Below are 15,218 nucleotides of genomic sequence, written 5' to 3' on the forward strand. Positions count from 1 at the left end.
AATTAGAATTTCCTTACCCTGCCTCATCTGTGGCGGCAGCTCACCTTGAATTGATGTGTAAATAGGCAATGCTGTCACGGTCAACAACCCCATGCTAACCCTTTATGCTCTGCAATCTCTCACCCACCTTAGAAAGTGTGTGTGTAACTGGAATAAACAGCTGTTACGGGTCTGGTTTGTACTGGGTATACAAGGATCAGTGGAGATGTTGAATTTGAATATGAAATAAGGCATACCGAAGCGATCCCATGCTCGATTATGAGGGTTAGAAATCCTGACAACAGGATGCTGTGTGCGTGCCTCAAAAACAGAAAGGGCATCATCGTGTGGCAAATTTTCAATATTGCGATAAGCATCTTGCACAACATACGCACATGTCCTTGACCACAAGACATTTGAATACGTGGGGCCCGGCCGGGCGTGATTAATGAAGTGTTGACCGAGTCAAAATTAATGCAAAACTTTGGCTCTGATAAGGAGACTGACCGACCAGAAAACCCTTTTTTGGGAAGCACATGTGCCTTCCAAGGAGGGCCTGGGTGTGAGGGGTAGGGTTTGCTTGGGAAACCATGTGCTAAGTGGCATGTGGTCAAAAGGGGCCACAAGTTTTTGGGTCCATGGTCAAGAATAGTTTCAATTTACGCCTTATGAGCAAACATTCATCAAATGTGCTTTCGAAATTTTAAATGTCAAAAACTGTGGCGCACACCCCCGCCGCAGCTGTTAGAGTGCAACCCTTATCGAGGCCGAAATGGGTTAACTGTCCGGCTGGCGAGTTTGAGTGTCCGGTTTTGGAATAATTAATCACAGACTCGCATGCGATTTGTAAAGTTAATTACCGTGGCGAAAGCTCCCCATATCGGGAAGCAGGGGAGCAGACGTGTGTGTGTGTGTCTAAGTGCTCTGCTTGTCTCCAATTACTGACAGTTTAGCACATATTCCAACTCGACACTTGGCTTGGGCATTTATTATTCATGTCCTTTCGACTCCGCCACACCGGCTCTTAAAGCGACTGGGTAAACAGTGTCCTCGAATCCAGGGTCTATCTTTCCACAGCCCGACTGCAGTGTTTGCTGACGGGGTTTCCCATGCAATAACAGTTACCAGTTATCTCTGAGCAGCACCGCCTTGGCCAAAAAGTGTTTTGCTTAAAAAGTGTCATAAAAAATTCATGGCTGGACGCTGCACATTGCAATGTGCAAGGAGAGAAACTGTTTCAAAAGCAGAGCTGTGACTTAAATTCAACTGGGAGTTTTAAAAATTTAACGGCAAAAACCTAACACATGGGTTTCAAATCAAACCTGAAACTTAAAGCCTATCTACTGCAAAACAAAAGGCCAGAAAAGTCACAAGTCATTTATTGATTTTATTACGGGACAATAAAACTTTTGTCATCTCGAAAGGGGCTCTGTGACACAAAATAGTAAATAAGTTTGCTGTCTGAGGGGGTAGCCCTTCGTTTTAATTTGATTTCAAAAATAGTTTGGACATCTTGTGAAAATCAGACGCTCTTTAGGGAATTCAATTTCGAAGCTGAATTTTCTATAGTTAAGAAAACGTTAGCACGACTTCGTTGCCACAAATATATGCACTATATAAAGGCTAATATAAGTACTTTATAGCACAATTACAAACGCTTAACAATAATGAAAGTAATTACCAAAAAGTCCCCTCACTAAACTTGAACTTTTTATGTGCGACACGCAATGTTGATCCATACGGGCATAAATAAATAAAGAAAACAAAGAATTTCACACGAAAATGCATAAATTAATCAAAAAATATTGTTTGCTCACAAGGGAAGGTAAAGGAAAGACGCCCACACGCGACAATTGACCCTTTTGTTAATTAAATTTCAAAGACAATGGAAGGACATTTCGTGTGTGTGCCATGATGATATGCAAACAAGCAAACAAATTGGTTTGGAGCAGGAGTGAGATGTTTACCATGAGAATATGAATGGTATCGCCAGTCCCTGATAAGCAAGGTTGGCGATATAAATTTACAAGAGGCGATAGTGTCAGGCTGCTACTCCCGGTCTGGTCTGGCTACTCAGTGGTCGAAGGGACAATAAAATATGTCCCATAAATTTTCGGCTGAAACCGAAGAAAAAAGGGTTGACGTTGACACAGCCCCAGCGGGTAGTGACACCCTTGCAGCCCTAGGCCCTTGCAGAAGCTACGATAGATAAATATACGGATAGGTAGACAGGCAGGATATGGATTCCCTGCATATGATGTTTATCCAGTCGTCTATTAGCCCACATAAATTATGAACGCGCGCATTCGGAATGTGCAGTGTAGTTTATTAGCACTTGAGGAGGACTCGAGCTCAAACTATTGCGTGTGCCCTTTTGATGTCCTTTGCATGTTGGCCCCCCCCCCCTCTTGCCAAAATTATCCCATTTCTCTATTTGTATTAATTTACATACGACACGCATTCTCGCACTTTGGCCATCATCCTGCCAGAAGAAGGCCTAATGGGTTGACATTTATGATATATATGCGTGTGGCCAATGTTGGGTCGTTTTCAATTAGTTGGGATACTCTCCATGCAGAAAGGATGTCTGACCGCCATAAATGGAATTGTCGCTAGTTAAAGGATACAACCTTCAAGGACTCATAACATTTGAAAAGTGGAAACCGACTTCTTGAAAGCAACACACACATTTCTGTGTCAATCAGCATAAATTAAAGCCAATAAAAATCAGCAGCGAGTTTGAAAAAATATTATCAGATAAATGATATCAAGGCTTCCTTTGATGCGGGCGCCATGGCAACCCCAAAGACCAAAATCGAATCAACGGCCAGGACTGGGACAGAGGGATGGGATGGGGCACAGTTCCGACACAACAGAGAAGGACACCGCCGAAACCGAGGGCTGGACAACGACCAAGGCAGAGCCACAGACTCTTGTCAATAATTCAACTTATCACCGGCGGATATTAGAATGAAAAACCCAAAGGACAACACATCCGGACACCCTCGAGGGCGCGTCAATAAAAACACATTTGAATGATGCATTTCGGGGTTCTGAGCTGGCGTCGTCTTATTGAAAGGTGTTCGCGCTTATCAAAAGAGGGGTAGTACCTTGAAAAATTCTTGGTAAAGTACTTCAACTCTAAACTTTGTGTGTCACTTCTTTGAAATTATATTTTGCATCTTAAAGGTCTATCCACCCTGCTATTCGTTTTGAGCATGGAAATCCTTAGGAAAGCAAACCAAAAAAAAAACTCACCACCCAGTCAGATACGAAACGTTTTATTTACTTTCGTTCACTTCGATCTGGTTTTCTGGTTTTTCTTTTCGTTCAATGCTGTGAAGCATCCTTTAAAGTGCCAAGGTGCTTGTAAATATTTTCTTTGGACAAACTTGACATTTTGGAAGACCGGCGTTGGGTTATTGACGTGGGAAAAGTATCTTAAAGCTACAATTTATGTTGCCCAAACATTTTCCAATCTATCTCAATCTCAACTGTGAATCTCTTTATTTTAATCTTTGTGCAGTTCAGACTTAGTTCAGCGATTCCCTACGCTCATGTAAATCTCCACCTGACCCGCTTTCTGAACTTTAAAGTCTAAGCGTGCGAATGTATCTCATTTATATTATAATCAACATGTGCCTTGAGTATAAAACTAAATTTTGCGAAAGCAAATCCATCAGTTGTAAAGAGCTTTTGCCATGGTGCGACAATTGGTGGGTAGCTTCAATATTTTCTAACCGAGTAGGACAACCACTAATGTGCCACCCTTACAGATTCTCGTCCTTTCGCTGATTCTTTTCGTCGGCAGCTCACATGCCGTCATTAGTGAGTTGGCCCGCCAGGGCGAATCGGCCATCCAGGGCTTGGCAGACATCAAAATGGCCCCACTAAGGTATTTGGATGCGATCGTTGGAACTAATCCCGGTGGTTTAGGCTTTTACGGTGGAGCTGGCGGAGCCGTATCAGCGGCTGCAGCTTTGCAGGCGGCCAACCAACTGGGAATTGGTGGTAGACTTGGACTTGGACCTTCAATCACTACTGTCGGTCAAGGAGATGACATATTAACCATTGTAAAAAACCAAGGGCCATTCAATCCACTAGGAATTCCTGGAAGCCCTAATCCATGGTACCCTTATGGGCCTAGGCCTCATTTAGGGCATCCCTATTACCCACGATTGCCAGGTGGACCTGGCGGTCCCAGTGGTCCCGGTGGTCCCGGTCGTCCGGGTGGTCCCGGCGGTCCTGGTGGTCCTGGAGGTCCTGGAGGTCCTGGTCTAGGTCTAGGCATCCTCGGCGGTTTACGTTTACCCGGTTTACCAGGACTTAGAATTCCCTTACCACATATATCAATTGGCACTGGATCTTCAATAGGTGCAGGTCAAGGCCAAAGCCCAGGTGCTCCAGGCGGAGGACTCTTCGGTCACGGCGGATTATTCGGTACCGGGCTCTTTGGTACAAGAGGCCTCTTCGGCACTGGCTTCCTTCCCGGATGGCTTCTCGACCCCCTAGGTATCTTCACTCCCCTCGGAAACCTGTTTGGAGGCCTAGGAGGCTTGTTTGGATTGCAATCAAACGTGGGGGTACAACCCACTGGTCCTTTTGGTCGTAACGTTCAAGGAAGCATTACTATGAATCTGGACGGATCTATACCAACGCCAAAAACAGTTTTAAGACATTTTCTATCACCTGTTATAAACTTGTTGGGTTAACAGACCGAAAACGATTATGCAAAGGAAAACTGGACCCGATGGCTTAACGATTAGGTTTAATCATTTTAGCGCTAAGAAATGATAATTGTCTGGGTAAAAGTAACATTTGTCTTGGCCAAGCTTTGTAGCTATAATACCCATTAATAAAATTAAGCAGCATTCCAATTGTATGAGTTTTTAAATGGTTAACCACTTGGTGCAACTTAGTGTCTTCCTGCGAGGTTTCGGGCCAAAGAATATATGTACTTTTTGTTGTAAAATGCTTCTTTGCTTCTTATGTTCTGTTCAATCTGACGATCTAATTGAAATTTTAAGGTATAGTTATTTGACCTATTTCAAGAGGAAAATGTCTGAATGGTTTACTAAACAATTTGGAAAATTAGACATGGTTTCTATTATTATACCCTTGCAGGGTATTATAATTTCAGTCAGAAGTTTGCAACGCACTGAAGGAGACGTTTCCGACCCCATAAACCATATATATTCTTGATCAGCATCAACAGGGGAATCTTTCTAGATAGGTCAGGAAGAAATCGATTTTTTGGTCATTTTTGCAAAATTTTATAAGGGGTTACATCATTAAAAATTTTGATTTTGATAAAAAATTGAATTTTCAAAAATTTTAAATGAATTTAGCAGATTTATTAACTGTAGAAAATCTTGCACAGAACAGTTTTCCGATTTAAAATTAATGCTCTTTTGGCCGAGTTATGATATTTTTAATTTTAGAAAAAATCAAGAAGTTTTTTAATATAAAAAATCCATTTTTATAATACAAAATAATATTTTTCTAAGTGAAGGAATCATTTCCGACCCCATAAACCATATATATTCTTAATCAGCATCAACAGGGGAATCTTTCTAGACATGTTCGGAAGAAATCGGTTTTTTGGCCATTTTTGCAAAATTTTATAAGGGGTTACATCATTAAAATTAGCAAAAATGGCCAAAAATTTTAATTTCTTAAAATTTTAAATTTGGTATGCAGTTTTTTTTAATTAATAAAAACTAACACAAAACTGCTTTCCGAATCGAAATTAATGCATTTTTGGCTTAGTTATGATATATTTTAATTGTTACCTGAAAGGGCATACAAACTTTGGCTGGCCAAAGTTAGCTTTCTTTCTTGTTTTTACATCAAAAAAGCAAATTAACCTTGTGTCAGGTTCCAGGAAAGAACTCTTAAAATGTTTTATAATTTGTATTAACATATTTTCAATTTGCATTTAAATGTTCAACAGATTTCTATATAGCTTCTCCTAGATTTTGTTTGCCGTCATCTGTGGAATAACCTTTAACGGAGACGCGACACAATTCAAAAATCTAGAGGATGATTCGCTTATTGGTAAGAATGTAATATGTTATTAGAGTCCCACATTGAAAATTAAAATTTTACTTTATAGATGCTAGTGATCTCGTTGATGCTGTTGACTGGTAGTGTCCTTGGCGATATCAATCAGCTGATGAATCTATTCGGTGTACGTGGCCCCGGTTTTGGGCTAAATGTCCCTGGTCCTGGACACAATAGGCTTGTGGTTGCCGCACCAGGATTTTCGTATGGATTTGGCTTTGGTCGCTGATTTCGACGACTTGCACTTGGGCTATTCATAAATAATGGATTTATGTGTGAATATTTAAATACACTCTCCCCAAGGAAATAAAAAGAAAAAAGAATTGTATATTTACTGTCTGAAGACTTTTACATAAAAGCGAGGAAAGTGGACTGAGTTAGGGTTAAATCGGTGCAAAACAAGTTACTTTTCAACAAAAATATTGCGTCTTAATTTTATATTGATAAATATTAAGAGGTAAATAAGTTAAAGGGAATCTCTGACTGTGCGTTCTAACTGTTCACAGAATCATCCAATATCAAAATATATAATGGATTCGTAAAAGGATAAACAATAAGAAATCGAATAAACGAAAAAATTAAAAAAGCATTTACTGCCATAATATTGAATTTTTAGATTTTGAGTTATCAGAGAAGAGATTTAAAACACCAAACGACCTCCATAACTTCGAAAATTTTTGTATGATCGATGTTAAGCTTTGAAAAATAAATACTAATATTAATTTACTGTTTTAATCCTTAATGTTCAAGCTTGATTGATGGTTTATAGGTTCTTGGATTTCTTCTGGCAAACCAAAGAAGAGAGTACAAGAAAAAGATAGATCTTTAGATACAACTATATGAGGTAACCATTTAAGATCTAGAAAACGTCATAAGCACGTGAATATATTCTTGATTCGGGAGTCAAGGGATCTAAATATTTATTTAACTGTTTCGGTTTTTTGAATATTACAAATTTGATTGGTTTTTTGCGGTGTTAAAGATATATTTTTAAAGTTTTCCCTATGAAAATATATATAGTAAAGATCACAATTATGGAAATTTATTCCGACTGTGAAATTATCAAATTAACCCTGTGTAAGACCGAATCTGTAATGCTTTACCTAATTATCATATTTATAATATGCATTCGCTCTATATAAGCACGAACAAATCCATGTGTTTCATTATTTAAGAACAAGCTTTCACAAAAGGCAGTTGACTTAAAATTGCACAATGATTCGCGCTTTGGTAAGTGTAGCCTTTCAACAATGCTGAGTACAATAATATCAAAGTTTATCCCATAGGTCCTGTTTTTTGCATTGGCTTTGCTGGCTGACATGGCTCTCGGCGATATTGAGAACCTACTGCAAGTAATTGGCTTGGGAGGACCTCGACCTGGCTTAGGCATACGTTTACCAGGGACTGGAGTTAGCTGGAACTCACCTATTGGTGAAGGTTATATTGGATATGGACGCTAAAATCTGGGACTTTCGAGTCACTATGTTTTAGACTGTGATCAGACCGGTTTCCTATATAGGAGAATTGCGGATTGGTTTTCAAATTGGGTGGCATCAGTCCACAGTCAGCGGTCGCAGTCAAAAATCAATAAATGTATCCTTTGTGCATAAAAAAACCTACTAGTTAGTATGTATTTTGAAAACCCTTTGTAGTGGCTTAAATTAGCTTAGAGTAAAATTTGATACATTGAATTTTTGAGATGCGCCTTGGTGGCCATTTTAATTTTTGGCCACGCAAACCGCCAACACGCGCCACCACGTCCACGTCCACGTCCACATCCTTTATTTTTCTTATAGCGACAAGCTTCCTCCATCCACAAGACGTCGGCTTTTCACCCCCAGCCTCTTCTTGGCGCTTTGTTCACCCACTTCGTTAGTTATGTAAATGACTTTGTTTAGTCTTCGCATTGTGTTGCCCTCGTCCTTTGGCTTCCTAAGTAATTCCGCCGACAGGCTGGCAACGCCAGGACACACACACACACACACAGACAGCTCACGCATGTATCGCTTCTCGAGTAGGCTCAGATTTTAACCCTTTGGAAGCATTACCACCCCAAAAATTGGAAGTCTTTTCGTGTTTACTTATGTAGTTGCTTATGTACAAGCCGAAGAGGGGAAATTTCCCGCTCATCACGCATGAAAATCGCGTTTATATAGTCGGTTATGTATGTATGTATCCGTGTTTTGTCGTTGTATTGGCTTTGGTGGTCCTGTGAGTATATCTTATGCTTTGCGTGACCAGATTCAACGCTGATATTTCATGAAAAATTATTTAAATTTATCATTAACAAATTAATTTGAGCGAAATTTTATAAATAAATAAGTTTAAACATAAAATAATGCTGCCTTGGAGAGCCTGCTGTGGCTTTGGTTAGTATAAATTAATTTCTAATTATTTTTATTAGTGAGTTCATGGGTAGTTTTACCGGTTTTAGGTGAAAACTCTTAATATTTACTTCTAAATATTTAAATTAAATCATTTAAATGATGTCAAAAGGTTGAATACTGTTCCAGAAGTATAGTTTCTACGTCTTAGTTTTGGACTATTGTCTATATACTCTCATATATTGCAAATTAAAATGGTAATATTTCAAGTTTTGGTGAGCGAATCTCGGATGATGGAGAACTTCGTCCTTCTGCAGTCTAAAGCATTTTATTTCCTAGCCATATTTGCTCTAAGCTAAATGTAAAAATGTAAAAGAAATTAAGCCCCAAGGACAGCGTCTCTGTCCTTACTGTCTTCTTGTATTTTTCTATATTCCGTTTTGATTAACATTCGTTGCTAGGTTGGAGGCAGCCACCGTCTTCGTCTGGAGCCAAAGGACAGTGTTTTAATTACTTTTGGGGGTAGTTTTTAAATTCTGCTTTCCATTTTCTTTCTTTTTTCCGACAAAGTCTGGAGTTTTACTTAAAGAAATTCAATTGGGAAATACTGGTAAGTCTCTTGCATATGAGTCCACAGCCATGGCCTATGTCCTATTCAATTACCACACTGTGTCTATTTTTATTGCTTAATCTGATTGAAGAGCAACCGAAGAGGCAACATTCAATCCGGTTTACTGCCTAAGGGTGCATTTTGCCACGGATCTAACCACTTGACCGTGATATAAATATTTTTTTCTTGTCCGTTGACCACATGAAACCGGAAATAACATAATTGACCTCAGGGAATGGACAACAAACACCAGGGAAAGGGCGGTATCATGGAAAATCGCATCAACTGACCAGTGCCCTAAGTGATTTGAGTCTCTCTATCTGTTGCGCCGGGCAACGGACAATCAACGGCAAACAAAGAGGGTCGTCCTGGCCCTCTGGTCAACTTCCCCCTGTGGGTCAGTATCAGCTTGTGGTGTGGACTGGTTGCCCGGCTCTGGTCAGTGGGATGGTCAGCTTTCATGTGCGACTGACTGTCGCGTGTGTGCTGTGTAAACAAATCAATTACCGACGCTAAATGCATTTTATGAGCCCTCCACTCACATTTGAATTTTAAATGAGGCCTATTCCCCTGGAAGGGCTTTATGGTCAGCTTACGGTTCACACCTCTTTATGTTTTTTTTTTGTTATTTAAATGGGTTTTAAATTGCTGAATAGACTGGTTATTTGAAGACATGCCGAGAAAGTGACTTGTTGAAGCTAATTATGACGCAGCTAATTATTATGCAGCTAATTAGTGTTAAGCTTATAATAAAAAGGCCCAATATTGTGCCACAAGTACATTATCTCCCCATCCTCCTCGAAACCTTTTTGTTTGTATTTAACAGCACCTGAATGCAGCAGCCCATAAGTTTTTAAAAGCCGTGAGAGAACACACGCTTTTATTGCACACCACTTGACTGCTGCTGACTGCAGCTCGACTCGCATTCAGAGCAGTCAAGTGCGAAATTATACTCCATACTCCACTCCTGCCGCCCTCCGCTGGGTCTGTCCTGTTGCTGCAGCTGCTGCCTGTGCGGACTGCATCCTTGCAGCCTAAAAGTCCTTTATTACAGTCAACTGCGAGTCAAACGAAGTGCAACAGTCAACGTGCTTGTGCATATGCATTTCAATGCAGAATAAAGGCCCGCCCTGTCCTCGTCTCCTCACAGCATCAGCCTCGCTCCTCGAGGTGTTGCACATGCGGTGCAGGCGCAGCATCAGGTTGCATTATCCTTTACAAATCGTCGGTTGTTTTGATTCTCCCCTTTTATTTCGCATTTCAATGGGCTGGCTGCAAGTGCCAAGGACGGGCAAGGCGCAGGACAGGAGAGGGATGCAGAACACGTCATTTTTGCAGTTTTCGCACTTGAACTTTGGAACAAGGAAACGTTACAGGTGGGACTTTTACCTCCTCCTCATTCTAAGTTAGACTTGTACTTGCTTAAGTTGCCTTTTATATATTTTTAGAGAGGGGGAAAATAAATAAGTGAATCTTAATTAATCTTAGGTCCTCAAGGCGTTAACCCATCATCTTTTCCGCTAAGCTGCGCACTACATTCTCATCGTAGTCTTCAATTTCATCGTCCCCATCGTCAATGTCCACTTCATTCGGCCTGGTGGGATATCCTTGCTCTGGGGGAACGATCTTGACGCCGTGATCACCGAACAACAGGCAATCAAAGTTTCTGCAAGCGGGAAAAACTGATAATTATACGCGTTATTCTTCCATTTTCTTAGTACTTGCCTCTCGAATAACTCGAATCCCTGAAACTCCCCCGACATGAACATGCAGACATGCATGTTGCGACCCACAAACCAAATGTCATGGAACTGTATGCAGGCCCTGGCAAAGTTAAAGCGTGGCGGCCTAAAGCAGAAGGGAGGTGGATTTTGGCCAGACACCTTGCGGCGGAACCAAATATTGTTATTGACGCGCATGCGCAACTCGAAGGAGAACTCGTCAGGACGATAGGCAACCTCTGTGCAGCTGTTCATTCCAATTACCGAAAGGAAGCCTAGAGAAGCAGACATTGTTGTGATCACAAAGCTATATAGCAATGTTTTGCGGACTCACCAGCACAGCACTTGCACAGTCCAGTGTCACAAGTACAGGGAATGCGATTTACCAGATTGCTCAGCGTTATGTTGGGCAAACTGAGTTGCCTAGACTCCTCCTCATGTGCAAGTAGATTAAGCCGGTGATTAAGTAGTCCAAGCTGCAGGGCAGCATCATAAGCCAAGTCCTCGCTTGGCGGTTGCAATGGCACTATGTGAGAATCGCAAGAATAAGCTGAGGAGGGGAATACTCTCTTCCCAACATAATAACAAATATATTTACACTCTTTCACCAAAATCTTTCTGCATAAAACTAAATATATACACAATTATTTCACCAAAAACTTTTGCTTCCTTTTCAAATCGAGATTAGTAGCTCAAGTCTTTTGATGCATTTAAAAAAAAAAAAGCGAACGAAAAGTAACAAAAATATAAACAAACAAACTTGCCAAATCATTCACGCCGAACTTCCGCGTATTATGTTAATCAGTTCCGCATCAAGCCAACTGACGTAGCCGGCGAGCCAAGTCCCAGCGAGCGTCTAACAGTTTCAACTATTAACCTTGGGTGAACAAACAAGTTGTCCGAGTCGAAGATGCGGGCAAATTTTGATGTCAATGAAACCAACGGAGCGGCCCAAACGAGTTGGACATATTAAGAGCTGGCTAGGTGGTCAAGATCATGGACAGCGGACGTGGAGAGCAGAGAGAAAACGACTTGGAAGTCTCTCTTCAGTTGAAATCCATACATATTACTATGGGGTTAGAAGTCCGGGGCATAAAATACATGGGTAATTATCGCATAAAATGCTATGGAAAGGCTCTGAAAGCCAAAGCTTTGGTTTCAGAGGTCGTGCTATTGGGTCTATTGGTTTTTATTGCAGGACGGCATTGAATTGGCGGGCACGTCTCTGCCTTTAACTGTGACAATTTTACAATATTTAATTGTACGGGCTTACCGGTACAATTTGATATTGAATTATCAGATTTCTTACAAGGTTAACTAACTTTAAATACTTAAAAGAGGCTTAGAACAGTTTTCAACACTGCCAACATTAGTTTAGTTAAATTTCCCGAACCATAATAATACTTTTTACAAAATACATATATACAAAGAATATAAATAAAACACCATCACGCATTAAAATACAAAAGTAATTGCTTTTATTGTACAGCTTAACACAACAGTGCCTCATATCGAGTATCACAAATTCGCTTCAGAACAAGATTTTGATCTGTATTCTTGGAATATATTTCTCTTCCACAATCCATTATCTTAGGCTAACATATATACATATTTACAAGCTTATATCTTAGAGAGTCACTTTTGAAAATTCGACTTCAAGGAACGACTATCTTACACTCTGTACATTTGTTTTTACGTTAGGCAAACCTTTACAAAGCGATAAAATATCGGCATGGCAAACGGATTAATAAAGTTAATAACCAAGTAGTAGAAGTAAGACATAAAATAAGAGTTCTTTGTACTACCGGTGTCCGACTTTGAGACGGCCAAGAGAGAGGCAGCACAGAGAAGATAGAAGAAGAGACGTGGATGTGAGCTGGCTGCTGGCATCTTGGCACGAAGATCGGTTCAGGAAACGTAATTGAAATGAAGGTTGCTCTGTGGTCGTTGGTGACTTTGCACGCTTTTTGTCGCTGGATTATCTTTAAATTATTAAGGTATTTCGTTGTTTGGGATCTTCCCAGACTTCCTCTGCTTTTGCTTCTTTATTTTGGTTACGGATTTTTGGGGGTTTGTAAACACCAAGCAATAAACTCCACTCGGACACGCAACTTTCGCTTTCGCATGCAAAAAGCGACGAAAGTGTGTTAAAAACCAACTTCAATTTAAACTTTTAGTTTCTATAAAGTTTAGTTGCGTTTACTCGACGCATTTATATGTTTTTCACACTTGGCGCGGGGACTCAAGGCGCGGGCGCAGCTCCGTACGTGCTAATGGCCAAAATACAACTGGCCAAGAAAACGGTAGCGCATGCGCATGCTAAGCGAGCGGGCCAGCAGACAGCGAGCGATCGAGTATTGGCCATCGACAGCTCTACCGCTCCGCTGCTTCAGCAGCTCCAACCGCGCCAACAAGCCCCAGACAACGATGACAAGTACGACTGCGTCAATGTCGGCTGCCTTAGCGTCTCTTTAAAGAGACATTTTTGTATACTCTGTGAAAGGGGCCATTGCCTGGCTGATCGCTTGCTATTTTTATCTATATACTAAATATATTTTAGGTTTGATAGTATTCTAAGAACACCCGCTTTTGAGACTACAATCAAAGCTTACATATTCATATTTTTTTGGCAGGGCATAAGAGCTTCGGTGTGTCAAGTGCCTTAGTATCCAATTACAACTTCAGGCGAGGCAAAAAACCAGTATTTTATGCATAGTTATCTCAACAGCTTCGCCGATTTGTGGGAACTCTGTTATAATTTCTCTCAGATCATCTTTACCTTTTGCTTCGAGGTAGACTCTCACTTTTTACTGTGCGGCGCTCGGCCTGAAAATTTATAAACTTTTAATTGAGTTGTCGCCTTAAATGGTGTTTTGATCCAATACGTGTCTGCTGGGGCTATTGCACTTTTCGAAATCTCTTTGAGTGCCCCCGAAGATCTCTAACGACTTAATTGTTGAGTCATTGTCAAGAAGAGGCTCTTCAAGCCGAAATAATCTGAAATGGATCAAACGAAATGGCACACTTTCATTGCCCAAAGATATTTTCAAAGCAATTGACAAGTGTCTAACACACCCAATAGATTTTATTTGCCTGCAAAACTGGTTAACCAAATGACTATGCAGATTTTTGTCATACATTTCTATAACCTTTTCTATGTCAACAAGTTGTTGAGACTATAGTTTTTTCTTGAAACTCTTTGACTGAAAAGCACAAGCTACTACCATGTGATTATCTTTTGAGGTACAATCGAAAATTGATTTGTGAATCTCAAGACGGCCACCCCGAACAGCAGCTGGAAGCAGGACAATCGACATTGCTTGGCACGTAAATCATGTGAAGTCAATTTCTCTAGCTCAATTTTCCACTTTTGGCAAATATGTCAAAAAAATGCCCTGAGAGCCTCCCTCTAAAAGTCGTGAGCAAACATTTGGTTGGAGCTGGAGCTCCTTTTCATCCGCTGTGTTGCTATTGTTTGGTAGCATCTTGTGGCCTAATAATAGCATGTTAACTCATAACATGCTATCAATCACTCAAATTTCGTATCTGCTCACTGGCCGCGGATAATTTTTTGGCTAGAGGTTCGCGTAGACGCAGAGGGGAGTCAACCAGATAATTCGCATGTGAAAATTGGAAAATCGTTGCTGCTCCGAAATAAGCGATTCATGCATGATCATCAAAATGAAAGCAAGCCAATATGATTTGTGGAGCCTGTACATGGCGCCAGACTGACCGAAAAATCCAATGAAAAATTATGGGTTATGCGAATTTCATGGAAAACTGCAAAACCCATGTGCAGGGAAATGTTTATTCGAAGCTTTTTATAAAGAAGCAAGCCATTTTTCGAGAGGTAGATATCTGTATTAAGCTGTATACCATACCTTAACCTTCGTTAAAGCCCTGATGCTATACAAAACCTTCTTTTAATTTTATTTTACTCATTTGCAAATTCTCCTAGGAAGTATGTTTTTGTAATGTTTTACCTTTTTATATTTTTGGCATTGCTTTGTTGCGTTAATTATGGACCAGAACCACTAGTGAGCTTGGAACGGCCAATTAGGGAAACGTCTATTCTGTTCATGGTACCTTTTATACTTGTGATTTTTTACCTGCCCGTAAGCACAGCAGTAAAAGGAAACATAATATATTTTTATTTTTTATTTTTTCTTAAACTCCAAAGCAACCCTTTTTTCTGTGCATACGCTTTGGGTAAATCATATTCAACTGAAAAACTGAAAATATACTCGTGAATTTAAAAAATTAACATGAAATTTTATGGATTTCTTTAATTCTGTTAGGTCTGACCACAGAACAATTGTTAAAAGTATATATTTTTAATATAATTAAGACTTTAAGGCTTTAATGGAAAACGAAACATGTCTTGTGGTTAAGCAAGATTTTAAGCTGCCTGCTGTTCGTCTTTCTTTTTTTTTTTGGTTGTTATACATATCCCCCCTTGAACTTCTCATGAAGCATCCTTCGTTTGCAATCATTTGGGGGTTATAATTAACCCTTTTGCAT

The 15,218-nt window shown here is 40.2% G+C and overlaps 3 protein-coding genes and 1 long non-coding RNA gene across 4 annotated transcripts; 3 read left to right on the plus strand and 1 right to left on the minus strand.

The window, feature by feature from the left end:
• The first annotated feature begins 3,643 nt into the window (after positions 1-3,643).
• Positions 3,644-4,856, plus strand: Ebp (Ejaculatory bulb protein). Its single transcript, XM_017163306.2, has 2 exons — positions 3,644-3,695; positions 3,756-4,856. The coding sequence occupies exons 1-2, from the start codon at positions 3,681-3,683 to the stop codon at positions 4,689-4,691; spliced, it is 951 nt and encodes a 316-aa protein (XP_017018795.1). The 5' UTR covers positions 3,644-3,680; the 3' UTR covers positions 4,692-4,856.
• Positions 4,857-5,933: 1,077 nt separating this feature from the next.
• LOC138928049 (uncharacterized) lies at positions 5,934-6,370 on the plus strand. The gene is made up of 2 exons (XR_011444534.1): positions 5,934-6,036; positions 6,095-6,370. It is a non-coding gene; the product is annotated as an uncharacterized lncRNA (long non-coding RNA).
• Positions 6,371-7,207: 837 nt separating this feature from the next.
• On the plus strand, positions 7,208-7,657 carry Sfp60F (Seminal fluid protein 60F). Its single transcript, XM_070284199.1, has 2 exons — positions 7,208-7,272; positions 7,329-7,657. Exons 1-2 carry the CDS (start codon positions 7,258-7,260, stop codon positions 7,500-7,502), a joined length of 189 nt encoding a protein of 62 aa, XP_070140300.1. The 5' UTR covers positions 7,208-7,257; the 3' UTR covers positions 7,503-7,657.
• Positions 7,658-10,476: 2,819 nt separating this feature from the next.
• LOC108072277 (uncharacterized) lies at positions 10,477-13,106 on the minus strand. The gene is made up of 4 exons (XM_017163343.3): positions 12,503-13,106; positions 11,032-11,223; positions 10,702-10,972; positions 10,477-10,642 (listed from the first exon to the last, which is right to left on the minus strand). The coding sequence occupies exons 1-4, from the start codon at positions 12,585-12,587 to the stop codon at positions 10,477-10,479; spliced, it is 714 nt and encodes a 237-aa protein (XP_017018832.1). The 5' UTR covers positions 12,588-13,106.
• Between the last annotated feature and the right edge of the window lie 2,112 nt (positions 13,107-15,218).

The sequence above is a fragment of the Drosophila kikkawai genome, chromosome 2R, assembly GCF_030179895.1.
Source record: "Drosophila kikkawai strain 14028-0561.14 chromosome 2R, DkikHiC1v2, whole genome shotgun sequence".
Lineage (NCBI taxonomy): Eukaryota > Metazoa > Arthropoda > Insecta > Diptera > Drosophilidae > Drosophila > Drosophila kikkawai.

Coding starts and splice junctions, on each gene's coding strand:
- LOC108072277 (XM_017163343.3), bottom strand. CDS start 12,587: ATGCCAGCAGCCAGCTCACATCCACGTCTCTTCTTCTATCTTCTCTGT. Junction 10,973..11,031: donor ACTGTGCAAGTGCTGTGCTG/GTGAGTCCGCAA, acceptor CTGCTTCTCTAG/GCTTCCTTTCGGTAATTGGA. Junction 10,643..10,701: donor GGATTCGAGTTATTCGAGAG/GCAAGTACTAAG, acceptor TCCCGCTTGCAG/AAACTTTGATTGCCTGTTGT.